Source organism: Nannobrachium achirus (assembly GCF_963921795.1).
Source record: "Nannobrachium achirus genome assembly, chromosome: 19".
Lineage (NCBI taxonomy): Eukaryota > Metazoa > Chordata > Actinopteri > Myctophiformes > Myctophidae > Nannobrachium > Nannobrachium achirus.
The window spans coordinates 47,959,965-47,982,038 of NC_137826.1; the positions used below are offsets into that span (position 1 = coordinate 47,959,965).

The 22,074-nt window shown below is 41.0% G+C and overlaps 1 protein-coding gene across 1 annotated transcript in view; it reads left to right on the forward strand.

Moving 5' to 3' along the window:
* The window catches only part of cux1a (cut-like homeobox 1a), a gene marked incomplete at its 3' end in the record, with an annotated part of 345,673 nt that overhangs the window by 190,070 nt on the left and 133,529 nt on the right, over positions 1-22,074 (forward strand). The window contains exon 4 of the mRNA XM_080749517.1: positions 6,299-6,377. Coding sequence (XP_080605643.1) covers positions 6,299-6,377 — 79 coding nt within the window. The remainder of the gene's footprint in view (positions 1-6,298; positions 6,378-22,074) is intronic.

Below are 22,074 nucleotides of genomic sequence, written 5' to 3' on the forward strand. Positions count from 1 at the left end.
GCAACTGGACACTTTCTTTTAACTAAGTATATTTACTTAAGTACTGCACTTGAGTACAGTTTTGAGGTATTTGTACTTTACTTGAGTATTTCCAGTTTTCAGTACTTTTACTTCTACTCCACCACACCTCGGATCCAAATATTGTACTTTTACTCCACTACAATTATTTTAAAACTTTAGTTACTATAGTTACTTTGCAGATATAAATGATTATATTATAAAACATACATTAATACACTTTAACCCTATTCCATACCTTGCCTATTTGAAAATAGCCGATCTACAACATTTTGTACTTTTACTTTTGGTACTTTAAGTACATTTGGAGGCCAATACTTTCGTACTTTTACTCAAGTACATTTTGAATACCTGGACTTTTACTTGTAAGGGTGCCCACACACCATTGGCGGATTCCACTCTAGGTATTTTACCAAAATACCTAGAGTGGAATCCGCCAATGCGTTTCAATGAGATTGGAGCATTTTTTTGCAGAAATCCTCTACTGGCAAAAAACGCTCAATTCTCATTGAAATGCATTGGCGGATTCCACTCTAGGTATTTTGGTGTGAGGGCACCCTAACAGAGTATTTCTACATTGCAGTATTGATACTTTTACTCAGGTAAACAATGTGAGTATTTTTTCCCCCGCCACTGCCGTGTTCTTTCTTTTACACTTAGTTAAACCAACACTTTGGATTTTTTTTTGCTGTGCAGCCAATATGAAATGCTATGCTTTTATTCCACCCTTTTTTCATTATTACTGGTATTATCCTTCATTCCCTGAAGAAGACCTCGCCTGGTTAAAAACGTTGGTTTCCAGGGACGTGCAGAGAATGTTAGAGAGGCAGGGGCTGACATTTCTAAAAGGGCCTTTTGGTGAAAATATTGAAAATGGCAGACCTCCAAGCTCACAACCTTTCTGTACGTGATGCCACACTGAACTAAGATTATAATCAAGTCAATACTGGAGATGTGGCGTAACAGCATGGATTTGAGAGGGCAATTCTTTCATCATAAGATGCTGCATTCAAGTTCAGGAGAATTTGGACAAGGCAATTCTCTTGAATGCCATGTCATGGAAAGAGGGCATTTGCATTTCTTTCACCATAGTAAATGTCTAGTCTAAGCTTAGACATAAAAAAATCTGTCATTTTTAGACCAGTATTTAGACGTATTTTATCACAAAAAATGCTCAGTGGATGCCCTGTTTATTTGATTGTTTTATTATCTTACACATTCCTGCGTTATGAATCTGTCATGCACATGCAATTATTTGATTGACAGCAGTTGATGAGCAGATGGACCTGCTTTTTGTTTGTGTGTGTGTGTGTGTGTGTGTGTGTGTGTGTGTGTGTGTGTGTGTGTGTGTGTGTGTGTGTGTGTGTGTGTGTGTGTGTGTGTGTGTGTGTGTGTGTGTGTGTGTGTGTGTGTGTCAGTGTGTGTGTCAGTCAGTGGGGGGTATTTTGGTGTACAGCTGCTCGTCTGTGAGCGCTGTCATGCATGCTCTGATTTGCGTGTTTGCATGTTGGCGTGTGGCATGTGAATGTGTGTGTACAAACACACGCAGACATGTAAAACCTGGCACAGTGAAACACTGTCCTGTTTAGCCAGCAGAATGCATACAGTACATACAGTACATACAGTACATATAGTACCCCATACTGTACACAAACACAGCTGTGCACTTTAGGGTAGCATTAGGTTTGCCATGCATTTTATGCAGAGGAAAGTGTGAGTCAGAGCTGGTGTTGGCACACAATATGTTGTTAGTGTCTGGCAGAAACCTCTGATCTCCATGTTGTAACTTCTGGTTTGTTGTTTGGTAAATCAACGTCATACTGGATCATGCAAAAGCCTCACACAAAAGCATCAAAAGTAGTTGTAGATCTGCTACTTTTTTCTTTTGTATATCATTTTTGAGCGGTGGTAAACCGCTCCTAAGAGTGGCTGTGCGTGTGTCTGTAGCCTTTTTCCTCAGCGTTTTGCCATAGCAAAATGTGTGTACGTAGCATCATGTTTGTCTAGTGATGTCATATGTCGTGTGTCTGTAGCCTTTTTCCTCAGCGTTTTGCCATAGCAAAACGTGTGTGTGTAGCATAGCCTGTACATCCTAGACTCAAATCCTAGTCTGAAGACGTTATGCAAGCACGACCACCGCTCACTTCACATTGGGTGTGATTTTTATCCCACGATTTTGTAACCCATTTTCACCCAGTGCCAATTGCCTATGTAATCCTGGTCTCTACTCTCCCTCTGCCATGCCTGGGGAGACAACGGACTGACCTCATGCTTCCTTCAATGCATGAGTAGACCAAGTTGTTTCTTTTCACCTGACAGTGGGGATTTCCCCGATTTGGACGTAGCCGTGTGGAAGGAACACGTTATTCCAACCAGTTCCTTTCCCCTCCATCAGGCTCTATAATGCCTCCACCTGGCATTATAGAGACCAGGATTACTGCATGTTTTTGTGAGGGTATCTACCTTAGGAGACACGGGGAGAACATGCAAACTCCACACAGAAAGGCCCAATCGCCAACCCCACCTAGGGTGTGGGCGCTGATGACGCGGAGGAGGGAACATGCCCCCAGTGCCCACAGCGTCCACCGGCGGGAATCGAACCCATGACCTTCTAGCTGTGAGGCGACAGTGCTAACCACTGCCACACTACGTTCATTAGCCTTTGTGCTAGCCGTGGATCTGTTTTGTCACTTCGCTTCTCAGTCCTACAGTAGTGATGTGTCGTTCATGAGTGATTCGTTCATAAGAATTATCGAATCATTAGCATGACTAGTGAACGATTCGTTCAAATCCCTGAAATGGGTCGTTCACACTTTTGTTCACACCCCCGCCCCTCCCCCTAATAGCCCCGGCCGGCAGACAGGACGCAACGGCAGGCTGTACTCGGACGTAATAAAAACGCTCCCGCGATAGTGTTTTTCACAGGACGATCGCGCTATGAACGAATCATTTGAACGAATCTTTTGAACTGATCATTACCGTGAACGTGAACGAAATGATCCGTTCACTGAAATGAACGGGATTGCCCATCACTATCCTACAGTACCTCCAAGGGAGGCGGGACATAGAAAACGAATGGAATCCCACCGTGGCTTCTTATTGGTGGGACAAATTCACCAGTGTGTATTGGCTGACTGATGGCACTTTCTTTCTGTTTGTCTCTCTCTCTCTCTCTCTCTCTCTCTCTCTCTCTCTCTCTCTCTCTGGTTCAGTGCCATGCATGCCGGGGTCTCAGAGAGCTCACAGAGGAGTAAATCCCTGACCTGAATTTGACCCCCTCTCTCTCCCTCTGTGCTCTCTCTCTCTCTCTCTCTCTCTCTCTCTCTCTCTCTCTCTCTCTCTCTCAGATCAGACTTGAAAGGCAGCGCTGCCCTGCCTTAAACACAGGAAATTGCTTTAAAGTCACTTAAGCGTTTCTATGTAATGAGTGAAGTATATATAGGCCTATACTGTATATATATATATATTTATATATATATATATATATATATATATACATATATATATATATATATATATATATACACACAGGGGTGTCGCACCAAATTCTGGGCCCCGGGTACAAGGATTCACTGTGGGGCCCCTGTGCTTTAACTATTGAAAAATAGCAGATATACAAGCTCACGGTGCCGCGCTGCGAGCTTGTAGATCTGCTATTTTTGATAAATCATGAAAATCTTTGAATATTTCAAATCCTTCTAAGGTTTTTCTGAAAAATCTTTGTTTCAATGTCAGTGGAGCTCAAACCTTTTCACGTGAAGGACCCCCAGAATGATATGTATTTGGCCACGGACCCCCATCTCAAAATATTTCCTTCCAGGGACCCCCCAGAAGCAAAATTTGAGTTACAAATGTTCGCTTAAAAAAATACATATACCGGTATTCAAAGATTTGCACACATTTTCACAACTTTTCACTCGGTGCCGCGCTGTGAGCTTGTATATCTGCTATTTTTCAATAGCTAAAGTATAACATAATTAAGGCCCCTCCACCTTGGGCCCTGGTAACTCAGTCCCACTTTCCTACCCCTTGTGACGCCCCTGTATATATATATATATATATATATATATATATATATATATATATATATATGTGGCTAATTTCTGCCACAGACATAAGATAGAGTCTGTAACAATCCTGGAAAAGGATTTAGCTAAACTGGCAGCAGCATTTCTCACTGATTCTTATCAGAGGTATTAGGAATACGAGCAATATTTACTTTCTGTTTAACTTCCAGGCAAGACTGTGTAGGTCTGACAGTGGTGTAAAGTACATGTATTCAGTGGTCAACAGTAGTAGACTGTGGTTGTACTGGTCAGCTCCCATTGGTCAACATTAGTCGACTGTGATTGTACTGGTCAGCTCCCATTGGTCAACATTAGTCGACTGTGGTTGTACTGGTCAGCTCCCATTGGTCAACATTAGTCGACTGTGGTTGTACTGGTCAGCTCCCAGTGACCACCAGTAGTAGACTGTGGTTGTACTGGTCACCTCCCATTGGTCAACATTAGTCGACTGTGGTTGTACTGGTCAGCTCCCATTGGTCAACATTAGTAGACTGTGGTTGTACTGGTCAGCTCCCATTGGTCAACATTAGTAGACTGTGGTTGTACTGGTCAGCTCCCATTGGTCAACATTAGTAGACTGTGGTTGTACTGGTCAGCTCCCAGTGACTAACAGTAGAAGACTGTGGTTGTACTGGTCAGCTCCCAGTGACTAACAGCAGAAGACTGTGGTTGTACTGGTCAGCTCCCAGTGACTAACAGCAGAAGACTGTGGTTGTACTGGTCAGCTCCCAGTGACTAACAGTAGAAGACTGTGGTTGTACTGGTCAGCTCCCATTGGTCAACATTAGTAGACTGTGGTTGTACTGGTTAGCTCCCATTGGTCAACATTAGTAGACTGTGGTTGTACTGGTCAGCTCCCAGTGACTAACAGTAGAAGACTGTGGTTGTACTGGTCAGCTCCCAGTGACTAACAGTAGAAGACTGTGGTTGTACTGGTCAGCTCCCAGTGACTAACAGTAGAAGACTGTGGTTGTACTGGTCAGCTCCCAGTGACTAACAGTAGAAGACTGTGGTTGTACTGGTCAGCTCCCAGTGACTAACAGTAGAAGACTGTGGTTGTACTGGTCAGCTCCCAGTGACTAACATTAGAAGACTGTGGTTGTACTGGTCAGATTCCATGCAGTGGTTAACATTAGTAGACTGTGGTTGTACTGGTCAGCTTTACAAAAGAGATGCCAGCACTCACTTTAGAATAACTTCTTCCTTTTTTATTTCAGTTTTGCCCCAGCAGCTGCAACAAGCGGACGTTTCGACCCTACCAGGCCTACCTCAGCGTGTTAGGGTTTACTTCAACTAGTGTCACTTATGAAGGGGACCTGGGTGTTACGCACAAAACGGTCCGAGCGAAACACATGTAAAGCACATTCAGATAAATCACAACTTTTTTTTTCTTTTTATACATTTTTCTCATACCAAGATAATATAAAAGCACAGTATTGTGCTGAGGAAGGTCCGGTAGGGCCGAAACGTCCGCTTGTTTGCAGCTGCTGGGGCAAAACTGAAATAAAAAGGAAGAAGTCATTCTAAAGGGAGTGCTGGCATCTCTTTTGTAAAGTACATTCGTTCCCTGAGCCGTGCACCCAAGACAAGTATTGGAACTTTGTTTGTTTGTGCTCCTCTCTCCCTCTTCTGAAGTGTACTGGTAAGCTCACAGTACAACAGTAGAACAGGGGTTTTCAAAGTGGGTGACGGGGCACCCTGGGGTGCCGTGACGGCAGTCCAGGGGTGCTGCGAGATAATTTGATAACATTTGTAATTTATTTGGACACTTTAAAAAAAGTACAAAGTTATTTTCAGTCAGTTCTAACCGAAATGGCTATTATCTCGTTTTCCTCGCAACATAATTGCTCAAATATGCAATAAATGTAAGGTGCTGGGAGTGAAAATCATGAATATAATGTAGGTTTGCCTCGCATTAAAACAATATTTATATGGGTGCCCTGAGCCAAAAAGGTTTGGGAACCCCTGCAGTAGAACACTGTGATTGTACTGGTCAGCTACTGGAATACTGAAGATCAAAATGCGTGCGTAAGAAATATATATATATTTTTTTGAACAGCCAAAGCATGAAATATGGATGAAGGTGTTGAATGGAGTGTGAATTTATCCGGGGACCCCCTCCTGGGACCCCCACCCAAGGACCCCACCATGAGAACCACTGCTAATCTGGTGTCCTACCTTCCTCTCTCACTGTGTGTGTTCTGTTCTTCCAGATCGACGCCGTCAGTAAAAGAAGTAAAGAATCGGAGACTGCCTTCCTTAATGTCTACAAGAGATTAATTGATGCCCCAGGTGAGGACACGTGGGTGTGTGTGTGCGTGCGTGCGTGTGTGCGTGCGTGCGTGCTTGCATGTGGGTTTTTATAAGTGTTAATTGACAATTAATTGCGCTGTGTTAATAACACGGTCGAACTGGAACTTCCCACTGGAACGCATTGAAGTTTTCCCTTTGATGTTGATTGCGACCGTAGGTCGCAGTTACTTGCACACTATCCAAACCTCCACCGGCTGTCCCTCCGTCACTCCCTCCGTCACTCCCTCCGTCACTCCCTCTGTCACACGTCACACGTCACACTTTTGCCCTGCTCATATCTCTGCAACCGTTGCCCCGATCCATGCCAGATTTTGCACACACACTCCTTGCCTGCCAAACTACAACCTCCAAGGACCCCCGGAGTTTCGGGGACCCCCAGGTCCCTGGGGGACCCCCAGGTGTAAAAAATTACCAAATGTGCAAAAATGACCAAATGACCACCCCAACGGGGCTGCTCACGGGGCATTCCCGGGGACCACCCACTCCTGGTGCTCCAGAACGGATGCAAAAGTGGTGGCGCCCCCAGTGGAGGACCCCCTGCCACTGCAGCTCACATAAAATGCCGTAACTCGGGCTAGGAGCGACCGGGAGAGCCGGGGCCGGTACCTATTCGTCCGCCTTGGCGGCGAGGAGACCCCACCCCTCATTTCTCACATGGCCCTCTAGCGCCACCATGAGGCCGATTCAGATTTTGCCCTAAAATCACGAAAATCACTACACAGTATGTCTACACTCATGTCAACAACATGGATCAGGAAGATTTTGGAAAAACACATTTTTGCTCTATTTATGGAGATAAGCGACCAACGGTCGCTTATCTCCCGATTAGGGAGTCTTACTGGTAACCCAGTGCTATGCTAGGTCTTTGATGCTGATAACCCAGTGCTACAGAGTGCTAGGTCTTATCAGGTTTCTAGTTAAAATGGTGGGAGAATCTTGTTGCTAATCCCTGGCAATAAGTGATTGCGACCGTAGGTCGCATTTACTACCAAAACCTCCACCGGCTGTCTGTGAGTGAGTCAGTGAGTCCGTCACACTTTTGCCGTCACACTTTTTCCCTGCTTATATCTCCGCACCCGTTGACCCGATCCATGCCAGATTTTACACACACACTCCTTGCCTGCCAAACTACAACCTCCAAGGACCCCCGGAGCCCCAGGGACCCCCAGGTCCCTGGGGGACCCCCAGATGTAAAAAATGACCAAATGTGCAAAAATGACCAAATGACCACCCCAACGGGGCTGCTCACGGGGAATTCCCGGGGACCACCCACTCCTGGTGCTCCAGAACGGATGCAAAAGTGGTGGCGCCCCCAGTGGAGGACCCCCTGCCACTGCAGCGCACATAAAATGCCGTAACTCGGCCTAGGAGCGTCCGGGAGAGCCGGGGCCGGTACCTATTCGTCCGCCAAGGCAACGTGGAGACCCCACCCCTCATTTCTCACATGGCCCTATTCTAGCGCCACCTTCAGGCTGATTTTTAAAACACATTTTTGGACACTGCTCCTACAGTTTTTGCCCTAAAATCCCGAATATCACTACACAGCATGTCTACACTCATGTCATCAACATGGATCAGGAAGATTTTGGAAAAACACATTTTTGCCCTATTTGTGGAGATAAGCCACCTACGGTCGCTTATCTCCCGATTAGGGAGTCTTACTGGTATAAAAGTATTAACACACTGTGACATTACATCATATTATACCATGGCAAGAGGCCATTAAGGCAGCCCTGCTTTGCATGGAGGAAACAACATCGCCCCATGCTTTGCATGGAGGAAACAACATCTGTAGCCATGATATAAGTTCTAATAACTTTGTATGACGTTTTATGACGTTTTTTGGAGGGTATTTCCTTATAAATACTCTTTCCCACCTCCCCCCACCCAACTCTCCCTGTATCCGTGGACTAATGGTTTTAATGGGATCCTGTGATTGCGTAACAGCGCCAGCTGTCTGATGGAGACGGTCGGGTTGAATTGGGGCGTGCATTAATTAGCAACGGAGCAATTAGCCGGGTTGTTGCAGCGTCTGATGAGCATGCTGGGCTAGGCTAACTGCTGAATACCCAGTCATATAATGATATACAACCCTACCTTATACATAGTAGTATAGCAGGGGTTCCCAAACTTTTTTGTCTCAGGGCACCCCATAAATATTTGTTTTAATCCGAGGCAACCCTACATTATAATTTTCTACTCCAAGCACCTTATATTTGTGGGCTCGCCTATAAGGCGAGCACACTTTAGATATTGTCATTGTGGGCTCGCCAGTACCTGGCGAGCACACTTTAGATATTGTCATTATTTATTTATTTATTTGTTTATCTAGTAAGTAGACGGGATTTTCGGTTCCTTTCTACTCCTACATACTTAGTGAGAAAATGAAAATAAAAACATCAATGTGTTCAGTTTACAGTGGCGAAGTGTGCTATTATTTTTTATAGCAATTGGCCAAATGGTGGCGCTGTAGGAAGCCTTCGAAAGTGCGATCTTTGAACAGGTATAGCTCATGCTGTGTTATACATACAGCCATGAAACCTGTATACACTTATGCGTCTCCTCATGCCGAACAACTTTTACCCTCTAACTTTTGACCTCTGACCTTTAGGTCTCCCACAATTCGGAATTATATGAAAAACAGTAAAAATCTATCTCCTCCTGGGTTTTTTTCGATACGCGCACGAAACTTTTTTCACATGAACTTTGGACCAATACGGTCAGATTTATCTCGGCGGATTTCTTTTAAAGTGAAATATCATTTTTTAATAATTCAATAAATATTGCGGTTTTATGCAAATTATTCTTCTGCCTCTAAATCATGCATGCAAAGTTACACGTTCATGGCATTTGGCAAAGATGTGGAGGGTTAGTCAAAGTATCACTGAAACCAATTTTATTCCAATCGGCCAAAGGGGGGCGCTATACGAAGCGTTTGAAAATTCAAACTTCAAACGGGCATAAGTCATGACTCGTTTCGTTTGAAGACATGCAACTTGTTACACGCGTGCTTTGACTCAAGCGGAAGACATCTGTGTCGTTGTTAAGTAAGCTCCGCCCTTCGATTTTCCGCCACTTTGAGCAGTTTGTAAAACGCGTAAACCCGCTTTTATTCTGGAATTTTCGCGTCACGTGCACAAAACATTTTTTTACATGAACTTTGGACCGATATCTAAAGATCTGTCAGATCGGATTTCTTTAACATTGAAACATGCTTTTTTAAATAATTCAAACAATATTGCATTTTTATGCAAATTATTCTTCTGCCTCTAAAACATACAAGCAAAGTCACATTTTCATGACAAAATAGTGTAGAGGGTTAGTTCAAATATCAATGAAACCAATCTTACCCCAAATGGCCAAAGGGGGGCGCTATATAATTTTGAGCAGTTTGTAAAACGCTTAAACCCGTTTTTATTCTAGGATTTTTTTTGCAATTTGCATGAAACATTCTACACGCAATCTAAGGACCTTTATCTAACATGCCTATGAAGTGCACACAAAAAATTATAAAATAATAATAATAAATATAGCTGCAAGCAGCGATAAAGTGTCCAAAGCCAAAAACACCTCAAATCATGAACACAGCCTGGGATGTGCGTGAAATCTTGCAAGCACATTCCCAATAGGTCAAGGAACAGATACCAACCTTCTCACATTGGCCTGTTATAGCGCCACCAGCGGGTCAACTTTTGCACAACACATTTTTGGAACAAAATGGACCAATCTTTGACGTCAGTAACGTCAAAGAGAGCACTGCCTGCGATCTTGACATTTTGTGCTTTTATAGCCATTGTTTTCCGGCTTGAAGCGAGCCCACAATTGTTTCGAAGGAACAATATTTTTCTAGTTGTGGGCTCGCCTAAAGGCGAGCACACTTTAGATATTGTCATTATTTATTTGTTTATTTATTTATAGTAGACGGGATCTTCGGTTCCATTCTACTCCTACATACTTGGTGAGAAAATGAAAATAAATACATCAATGTGTTCAGCTTACTGTGGCGAAGTGTGCTATTACTTTTTACAGCAATCGGCCAAATGGTGGCGCTGTAGGAAGCCTTCGAAAGTGCGATCTTTGAACAGGTATAGCTCATGCTGAGTTTGAGGTACAGCCATGAAACCTGTATACCCTTATGCGTCTCCTCATGCCGAACAACTTTTACCCTCTAACTTTTGACCTCTGACCTTTAGGTCTCCCACAATTCGGAATAATATGAAAAACAGTAAAAATCTATCTCCTCCTGGGATTTTCGCGTCAAGTGCACACAACTTTTTTCACATGAACTTTGGACCAATACGGTCAGATTGATCAACCAGATTTTTTTTAAAGTGAAATATAATTTTTTAATAATTCAATCAATATTGCGGTTTTATGCAAATTATTCTTCGGCCTCTAAATCATACATGCAAAGTTACACGTTCATGGCATTTGGCAAAGATGTGGAGGGTTAGTCAAAGTATCACTGAAACCAATTTTATTCCAATCGGCCAAAGGGGGGCGCTATACGAAGCGTTTGAAAATTCTAACTTCAAACGGGCATAAGTCATGACTCGTTTCGTTTGAAGACATGCAACTTGTTACACACGTGCTTTGACTCAAGCGGAAGACATCTGTGTCGTTGTTAAGTAAGCTCCGCCCTTCGATTTTCCGCCATTTTGAGCAGTTTGTAAAACGCGTAAACCCGCTTTTATTCTGGAATTTTCGCTCCACGTGCACAAAACTTTTTTTACGTGAACTTTGGACCGATATCTAAAGATCTGTCAGATCGGATTTCTTTAAAATTGAAACATGCTTTTTTAAATAAATTCAATGAATATTGCAGTTTTATGCAAATTATTCTTCTGCCTCTAAATCATACATGCAAAGTAACATGTTCATGGCATTTGGCAAAGATGTAGAGTGTTAGTCCAAATATCACTAAAACCAATCTTACCCCAATTGGCCAAAGGGGGGCGCTATATCATTTTGAGCAGTTTGTGAAACGCTTAAACCCGTTAGGATTTTTTTTTTTTGCAATTTGCATGAAACATTCTACACACAATCTAAGGACCTTTATCTAATATGCCTATGAAGTGCACACACACAAAAAAATAATAATAATGAATATAGCTGCAAGCAGCGATAAAGTGGCCAAAGCCAAAAACACCTCAAATCATGAACACAGCCTGCAATGTGCGTGAAATCTTGCAAGCACATTCCCAATAGGTCAAGGAACAGATACCACCCTTCTTACATTGGCCTGTTATAGCGCCACCAGCGGGTCAACTTTTGCACAACACATTTTTGGAACAAAATTTACCAATCTTTGACGTCAGTAACGTCAAAGAGAGCACTGCCTGCGATCTTGACATTTTGTACTTTTATAGCCATTGTTTTCTGGCTTGAAGCGAGCCCACAATTGTTTCGAAGGAACAATATTTTCTAGTTGTGGGCTCGCCTATAAGGCGAGCACACTTTAGATATTGTCATTATTGTGGGCTCGCCTATAAGGCGAGCACACTTTAGATATTGTCATTATTGTGGGCTCGCCTATAAGGCGAGCACACTTTAGATATTGTCATTATTTATTTATCTATCAGGCAATCAGTAGACGGGATCTTCGGTTCCTTTCTACTCCTACATACTTAGTGAGAAAATGAAAATAAAAACATCAATGTGTTCAGTTTACAGTGGCGAAGTGTGCTATTATTTTTTATAGCAATCGGCCAAATGGTGGCGCTGTAGGAAGCCTTCGAAAGTGCGATCTTTGAACAGGTATAGCTCATGCTGTGTTATACATACAGCCATGAAACCTGTATACACTTATGCGTCTCCTCATGCCGAACAACTTTTTCCCTCTAACTTTTGACCTCTGACCTTTAGGTCTCCCACAATTCGGAATTATATGAAAAACAGTAAAAATCTATCTCCTCCTGGGATTTTCGCGTCAAGTGCACAAAACTTTTTTCACATGAACTTTGGACCAATACGGTCAGATTGATCAACCAGATTTTTTTTAAAGTGAAATATAATTTTTTAATAATTTAATCAATATTGCGGTTTTATGCAAATTATTCTTCGGCCTCTAAATCATACATGCAAAGGTACACGTTCATGGCATTTGGCAAAGATGTGGAGGGTTAGTCAAAGTATCACTGAAACCAATTTTATTCCAATCGGCCAAAGGGGGGCGCTATACGAAGCGTTTGAAAATTCAAACTTCAAACGGGCATAAGTCATGACTCGTTTCGTTTGAAGACATGCAACTTGTTATACGCGTGCTTTGACTCGAGCGGAAGACATCTGTGTCGTTGTTAAGTAAGCTCCGCCCTTCGATTTTCCGCCATTTTGAGCAGTTTGTAAAACGCGTAAACCCGCTTTTATTCTGGAATTTTCGCTCCACGTGCACAAAACTCTTTTTTACGTGAACTTTGGACCGATATCTAAAGATCTGTCAGATCGGATTTCTTTAAAATTGAAACATGCTTTTTTAAATAAATTCAATGAATATTGCAGTTTTATGCAAATTATTCTTCTGCCTCTAAATCATACATGCAAAGTAACATGTTCATGGCATTTGGCAAAGATGTAGAGTGTTAGTCCAAATATCACTAAAACCAATCTTACCCCAATTGGCCAAAGGGGGGCGCTATATCATTTTGAGCAGTTTGTGAAACGCTTAAACCCATTAGGATTTTTTTTTTTGCAATTTGCATGAAACATTCTACACACAATCTAAGGACCTTTATCTAATATGCCTATGAAGTGCACACACACAAAAAAATAAAAAATAATAATGAATATAGCTGCAAGCAGCGATAAAGTGGCCAAAGCCAAAAACACCTCAAATCATGAACACAGCCTGCAATGGGTGTGAAATCTTGCAAGCACATTCCCAATAGGTCAAGGAACAGATACCACCCTTCTTACATTGGCCTGTTATAGCGCCACCAGCGGGTCAACTTTTGCACAACACATTTTTCGAACAAAATGGACCAATCTTTGACGTCAGTAACGTCAAAAAGAGCACTGCCTGCGATCTTGACATTTTGTACTTTTATAGCCATTGTTTTCCGGCTTGAAGCGAGCCCACAATTGTTTCGAAGGAACAATATTTTTCTAGTTTATCTATCAGTCAGTCAGTCAGTCAGACAGTAGACGGGAACTTCGGTTCCTTTCTACTCCTACATACTTAGTGAGAAAATGAAAATAAAAACATCAATGTGTTCAGTTTACAGTGGCGAAGTGCGCTATTATTTTTTATAGCAATCAGCCAAATGGTGGCGCTGTAGGAAGCCTTCGAAAGTGCGAACTTTGAACAGGTATAGCTCATGCTGTGTTTTAGTTACAGCCATGAAACCTGTATACACGTATGCGTCTCCTCATGCCGAACAACTTTTACCCTCTAACTTTTGACCTCTGACCTTTAGGTCTCCCACAATTCGGAATTATATGAAAAACAGTAAAAATCTATCTCCTCCTGGGATTTTCGCATCAAGTGCACAAAACTTTTTTCACATGAACTTTGGACCAATACGGTCAGATTGATCAACCAGATTTTTTTTAAAGTGAAATATAATTTTTTAATAATTCAATCAATATTGCGGTTTTATGCAAATTATTCTTCGGCCTCTAAATCATACATGCAAAGTTACACGTTCATGGCATTTGGCAAAGATGTGGAGGGTTAGTCAAAGTATCACTGAAACCAATTTTATTCCAATCGGCCAAAGGGGGGCGCTATACGAAGCGTTTGAAAATTCAAACTTCAAACGGGCATAAGTCATGACTCGTTTTGTTTGAAGACATGCAACTTGTTACACGCGTGCTTTGACTCGAGCGGAAGACATCTGTGTCGTTGTTAAGTAAGCTCCGCCCTTCGATTTTCCGCCATATTGAGCAGTTTGTAAAACGCGTAAACCCGCTTTTATTCTGGAATTTTCGCTCCACGTGCACAAAACTTTTTTTACGTGAACTTTGGACCGATATCTAAAGATCTGTCAGATCGGATTTCTTTAAAATTGAAACATGCTTTTTTAAATAAATTCAATGAATATTGCAGTTTTATGCAAATTATTCTTCTGCCTCTAAATCATACATGCAAAGTAACATGTTCATGGCATTTGGCAAAGATGTAGAGTGTTAGTCCAAATATCACTAAAACCAATCTTACCCCAATTGAACAAAGGGGGGCGCTATATCATTTTGAGCAGTTTGTGAAACGCTTAAACCCGTTAGGATTTTTTTTTTGCAATTTGCATGAAACATTCTACACACAATCTAAGGACCTTTATCTAATATGCCTATGAAGTGCACACACACAAAAAAATTATAATAATGAATATAGCTGCAAGCAGCGATAAAGTGGCCAAAGCCAAAAACACCTCAAATCATGAACACAGCCTGCAATGTGCGTGAAATCTTGCAAGCACATTCCCAATAGGTCAAGGAACAGATACCACCCTTCTTACATTGGCCTGTTATAGCGCCACCAGCGGGTCAACTTTTGCACAACACATTTTTGGAACAAAATGGACCAATCGTTGACGTCAGTAACGTCAAAGAGAGCACTGCCTGCGATCTTGACATTTTGTACTTTTATAGCCATTGTTTTCTGGCTTGAAGCGAGCCCACAATTGTTTCGAAGGAACAATATTTTTCTAGTTTATCTATCAGGCAGGCAATCAACAGTAGACGGGATTTCGGTTCCTTTCTACTCCTACATACTTAGTGAGAAAATGAAAATAAAAACATCAATGTGTTCAGTTTACAGTGGCGAAGTGTGCTATTATTTTCTATAGCAATCGGCCAAATGGTGGCGCTGTAGGAAGCCTTCGAAAGTGCGATCTTTGAACAGGTATAGCTCATGCTGTGTTATACATACAGCCATGAAACCTTTATATACTTATGCGTCTCCTCATGCCGAACAACTTTTACCCTCTAACTTTTGACCTCTGACCTTTAGGTCTCCCACAATTCAGAATTATATGAAAAACAGTAAAAATCTATCTCCTCCTGGGATTTTCGCGTCAAGTGCACAAAACCTTTTTCACATGAACTTTGGACCAATACGGTCAGATTGATCAACCAGATTTTTTTTAAAGTGAAATATATTTTTTTAATAATTCAATCAATATTGCGGTTTTATGCAAATTATTCTTCGGCCTCTAAATCATACATGCAAAGTTACACGTTCATGGCATTTGGCAAAGATGTGGAGGGTTAGTCAAAGTATCACTGAAACCAATTTTATTTCAATCGGCCAAAGGGGGGCGCTATACGAAGCGTTTGAAAATTCAAACTTCAAACGGGCATAAGTCATGACTCGTTTTGTTTGAAGACATGCAACTTGTTACACGCGTGCTTTGACTCGAGCGGAAGACATCTGTGTCGTTGTTAAGTAAGCTCCGCCCTTCGATTTTCCGCCATATTGAGCAGTTTGTAAAACGCGGAAACCCGCTTTTATTCTGGAATTTTCGCTCCACGTGCACAAAACCTTTTTTACGTGAACTTTGGACCGATATCTAAAGATCTGTCAGATCGGATTTCTTTAACATTGAAACATGCTTTTTTAAATAATTCAAACAATATTGCATTTTTATGCAAATTATTCTTCTGCCTCTAAAACATACATGCAAAGTCACATTTTCATGACAAAATAGTGTAGAGGGTTAGTTCAAATATCACTGAAACCAATCTTACCCCAAATGGCCAAAGGGGGGCGCTATATAATTTTGAGCAGTTTGTAAAACGCTTAAACCCGTTTTTATTCTAGGATTTTTTTTGCAATTTGCATGAAACATTCTACACGCAATCTAAGGACCTTTATCTAACATGCCTATGAAGTGCACACAAAAAAATTATAAAATAATAATAATAAATATAGCTGCAAGCAGCGATAAAGTGTCCAAAGCCAAAAACACCTCAAATCATGAACACAGCCTGGGATGTGCGTGAAATCTTGCAAGCACATTCCCAATAGGTCAAGGAACAGATACCAACCTTCTCACATTGGCCTGTTATAGCGCCACCAGCGGGTCAACTTTTGCATAACACATTTTTGGAACAAAATGGACCAATCTTTGACGTCAGTAACGTCAAAGAGAGCACTGCCTGCGATCTTGACATTTTGTGCTTTTATAGCCATTGTTTTCTGGCTTGAAGCGAGCCCACAATTGTTTCGAAGGAACAATATTTTCTAGTGACAATATCTAACCGTCATATCAAGTTCTCCTCAAAACTTCGGTTCCTTTCTACTCCTACATACTTAGTGAGAAAATGAAAATAAAAACATCAATGTGTTCGGTTTACAGTGGCGAAGTGTGCTATTATTTTTTACAGCAATCGGCCAAATGGTGGCGCTGTAGGAAGCCTTCGAAAGTGCGAACTTTGAACAGGTATAGCTCATGCTCTGTTATACGTACAGCCATGAAACCTGTATACACGTATGCGTCTCCTCATGCCAAACAACATTTACGCTCTGACTTTTGACCTTTGACCTTTAGATCCCCCAGAATTTTGAATAATATGAAAAACAGTAAAAATCTATCTCCTCCTGGGTTTTTTTCGTTAGGCGCACGAAACTTTTTTCACATGAACTTTGGACCAATACGGTCAGATTGATCAACCAGATTTTTTTTAAAGTGAAACATTATTTTTTTAATAATTCACTCAATATTGCAGTTTTATGCCAATAATTATTTTGCCTCTAAATCATACATACAAAGTCACACGTTCATGGCATTTGGCAAAGATGTAGAAGGTTAGTCAAAATATCACTGAAACCAATCTTATTCCAATTGGCCAAAGGGGGGCGCTATACGAAGCGTTTGAAAATTCAAACTTCAAACGGGCATAAGTCATGACTCGTTTCGTTTGAAGACATGCAACTTGTTACACGCGTGCTTTGACTCAAGCGGAAGACATCTGTGTCGTTGTTAAGTAAGCTCCGCCCTTCAATTTTCCGCCATTTTGAGCAGTTTGTAAAACACGTAAACCCGCTTTTATTCTGGAATTTTTGCGTCACGTGCACAAAACGTTTTTTACGTGATCTTTGGACCAATATCTAAAGATCTGTCAGATCGGATTTCTTTAAAATTGAAACATGCTTTTTTTTAATAATTCAATGAAGATTGCAGTTTTATGCAAATTATTCTTCTGCCTCTAAATCATACATGCAAAGTAACATGTTCATGGCATTTGGCAAAGATGTAGAGTGTTAGTCCAAATATCACTAAAACCAATCTTACCCCAATTGGCCAAAGGGGGGCGCTATATCATTTTGAGCAGTTTGTGAAACGCTTAAACCCATTAGGATTTTTTTTTCGCAATTTGCATGAAACATTCTACACACAATCTAAGGACCTTTATCTAATATGCCTATGAAGTGCACACACAAAAAATATATAATAATAATTATAAATATAGCTGCAAGCAGCGATAAATTGGCCAAGGCCAAAAACACCTCAAATCATGAACACAGCCTGCAATGTGTGTGAAATCTTGCAAGCACATTCCCAATAGGTCAAGGAACAGATACCACCCTTCTTACATTGGCCTGTTATATCGCCACCAGCGGGTCAACTTTTGCACAACACATTTTTGGAACAAAATGGACCAATCGTTGACGTCAGTAACGTCAAAGAGAGCACTGCCTGCGATCTTGACATTTTGTACTTTTATAGCCATTGTTTTCCGGCTTGAAGCGAGCCCACAATTGTTTCGAAGGAACAATATTTTTCTAGTGAGAACTTGATATTGTCATATCAAGTTCTCCTCAAAACTTCGGTTCCTTTCTACTCCTACAAACTTAGTGAGAAAATGAAAATAAAAACATCAATGTGTTCAGTTTACAGTGGCGAAGTGTGCTATTATTTTCTATAGCAATCGGCCAAATGGTGGCGCTGTAGGAAGCCTTCGAAAGTGCGAACTTTGAACAGGTATAGCTCATGCTGTGTTATACATACAGCCATGAAACCTGTATACACTTATGCGTCTCCTCATGCCGAACAACTTTTACCCTCTAACTTTTGACCTCTGACCTTTAGGTCTCCCACAATTCGGAATTATATGAAAAACAGTAAAAATCTATCTCCTCCTGGGTTTTTTTCGTTACGCGCACGAAACTTTTTTCACATGAACTTTGGACCAATACGGTCAGATTGATCAACCAGATTTTTTTTAAAGTGAAATATAATTTTTTAATAGTTCAATCAATATTGCGGTTTCATGCAAATTATTCTTCGGCCTCTAAATCATACATGCAAAGTTAAACGTTCATGGCATTTGGCAAAGATGTGGAGGGTTAGTCAAAGTATCACTGAAACCAATTTTATTCCAATCGGCCAAAGGGGGGCGCTATACGAAGCGTTTGAAAATTCAAACTTCAAACGGGCATAAGTCATGACTCGTTTTGGTTTGAAGACATGCAACTTGTTACACGCGTGCTTTGACTCGAGCGGAAGACATCTGTGTCGTTGTTAAGTAAGCTCCGCCCTTCAATTTTCCGCCATTTTGAGCAGTTTGTAAAACGCGTAAACCCGCTTTTATTCTGGAATTTTCGCTCCACGTGCACAAAACTTTTTTTACGTGAACTTTGGACCGATATCTAAAGATCTGTCAGATCGGATTTCTTTAAAATTGAAACATGCTTTTTTAAATAAATTCAATGAATATTGCAGTTTTATGCAAATTATTCTTCTGCCTCTAAAACATACATGCAAAGTCACATTTTCATGACAAAATAGTGTAGAGGGTTAGTTCAAATATCACTGAAACCAATCTTACCACAAATGGCCAAAGGGGGGCGCTATATCATTTTGAGCAGTTTGTAAAACGCTTAAACCCGTTTTTATTCTAGGATTTTTTTTGCAATTTGCATGAAACATTCTACACGCAATCTAAGGACCTTTATCTAACATGCCTATGAAGTGCACACAAAAACAAATTAAAATAATAATAATAAATATAGCTGCAAGCAGCGATAAAGTGTCCAAAGCCAAAAACACCTCAAACCATGAACACAGCCTGGGATGTGCGTGAAATCTTGCAAGCACATTCCCAATAGGTCAAGGAACAGATACCAACCTTCTCAAATTGGCCTGTTATAGCGCCACCAGCGGGTCAACTTTTGCACAACACATTTTTGGAACAAAATGGACCAATCTTTGACGTCAGTAACGTCAAAGAGAGCACTGCCTGCGATCTTGACATTTTGTGCTTTTATAGCCATTGTTTTCTGGCTTGAAGCGAGCCCACAATTGTTTCGAAGGAACAATATTTTTCTAGTTGTGGGCTCGCCTATAAGGCGAGCACACTTTAGATATTGTCATTATTTATTTATTTATTTATCTATCAGGCAGTCATATCAAGTATCAAAAAACTTCGGTTCCTTTCTACTCCTACATACTTAGTGAGAAAATGAAAATAAAAACATCAATGTGTTCAGTTTACAGTGGCGAAGTGTGCTATTACTTTTTACAGCAATCGGCCAAATGGTGGCGCTGTAGGAAGCCTTCGAAAGTGCGAACTTTGAACAGGTATAGCTCATGCTGTGTTATACATACAGTCATGAAACCTGTATACACTTATGCGTCTCCTCATGCCGAACAACTTTTACCCTCTAACTTTTGACCTCTGACCTTTAGGTCTCCCACAATTCGGAATTATATGAAAAACAGTAAAAATCTATCTCCTCCTGGGTTTTTTTTGTTACGCGCACAAAACTTTTTTCACATGAACTTTGGACCAATACGGTCAGATTTATCTCGGTGGATTTCTTTTAAAGTGAAATATCATTTTTTAATAATTCAATCAATATTGCGGTTTTATGCAAATTATTCTTCGGCCTCTAAATCATACATGCAAAGTTACACGTTCATGGCATTTGGCAAAGATGTGGAGGGTTAGTCAAAGTATCACTGAAACCAATTTTATTCCAATCGGCCAAAGGGGGGCGCTATACGAAGCGTTTGAAAATTCAAACTTCAAACGGGCATAAGTCATGACTCGTTTCATTTGAAGACATGCAACTTGTTACACGCGTGCTTTGACTCAAGCGGAAGACATCTGTGTCGTTGTTAAGTAAGCTCCGCCCTTCGATTTTCCGCCACTTTGAGCAGTTTGTAAAACGCGTAAACCCGCTTTTATTCTGGAATTTTCGCGTCACGTGCACAAAACATTTTTTTACATGAACTTTGGACCGATATCTAAAGATCTGTCAGATCGGATTTCTTTAACATTGAAACATGCTTTTTTAAATAATTCAAACAATATTGCATTTTTATGCAAATTATTCTTCTGCCTCTAAAACATACAAGCAAAGTCACATTTTCATGACAAAATAGTGTAGAGGGTTAGTTCAAATATCACTGAAACCAATCTTACCCCAAATGGCCAAAGGGGGGCGCTATATAATTTTGAGCAGTTTGTAAAACGCTTAAACCCGTTTTTATTCTAGGATTTTTTTTGCAATTTGCATGAAACATTCTACACGCAATCTAAGGACCTTTATCTAACATGCCTATGAAGTGCACACAAAAAATTATAAAATAATAATAATAAATATAGCTGCAAGCAGCGATAAAGTGTCCAAAGCCAAAAACACCTCAAATCATGAACACAGCCTGGGATGTGCGTGAAATCTTGCAAGCACATTCCCAATAGGTCAAGGAACAGATACCAACCTTCTCACATTGGCCTGTTATAGCGCCACCAGCGGGTCAACTTTTGCACAACACATTTTTGGAACAAAATGGACCAATCTTTGACGTCAGTAACGTCAAAGAGAGCACTGCCTGCGATCTTGACATTTTGTGCTTTTATAGCCATTGTTTTCCGGCTTGAAGCGAGCCCACTATTGTTTCGAAGGAACAATATTTTTCTAGTGACAATATCTAACCGTCATATCAAGTTCTCCTCAAAATTTCGGTTCCTTTCTACTCCTACATACTTAGTGAGAAAATGAAAATAAAAACATCAATGTGTTCAGCTTACTGTGGCGACGTGTGCTATTACTTTTTACAGCAATCGGCCAAATGGTGGCGCTGTAGGAAGCCTTCGAAAGTGCGAACTTTGAACAGGTATAGCTCATGCTCTGTTATACGTACAGCCATGAAACCTGTATACACGTATGCGTCTCCTCATGCCGAACAATTTTTACGCTCTGACTTTTGACCTCTGATCTTTAGATCCCTCAGAATTTGGAATTATATGAAAAACAGTAAAAATCTATCTCCTCCTGGGATCTTTGCAATACGCGCATGAAACTTTTTTCACTTGAACTTTGGACCAATACGGTCAAACTAGTCTCGGCGGATTCCTTTTAAAGTGAAATATATTTTATTAATAATTCAATAAATGTTGCGGTTTTATGCAAATTATTCTTCGGCCTCTAAATCATACATGCAAAGTTACACGTTCATGGCATTTGGCAAAGATGTGGAGGGTTAGTCAAAGTATCACTGAAACCAATTTTATTCCAATCGGCCAAAGGGGGGCGCTATACGAAGCGTTTGAAAATTCAAACTTCAAACGGGCATAAGTCATGACTCGTTTCGTTTGAAGACATGCAACTTGTTACACGCGTGCTTTGACTCGAGCGGAAGACATCTGTGTCGTTGTTAAGTAAGCTCCGCCCCCCGATTTTCCGCCATATTGAGCAGTTTGTAAAACGCGTAAACCCGCTTTTATTCTG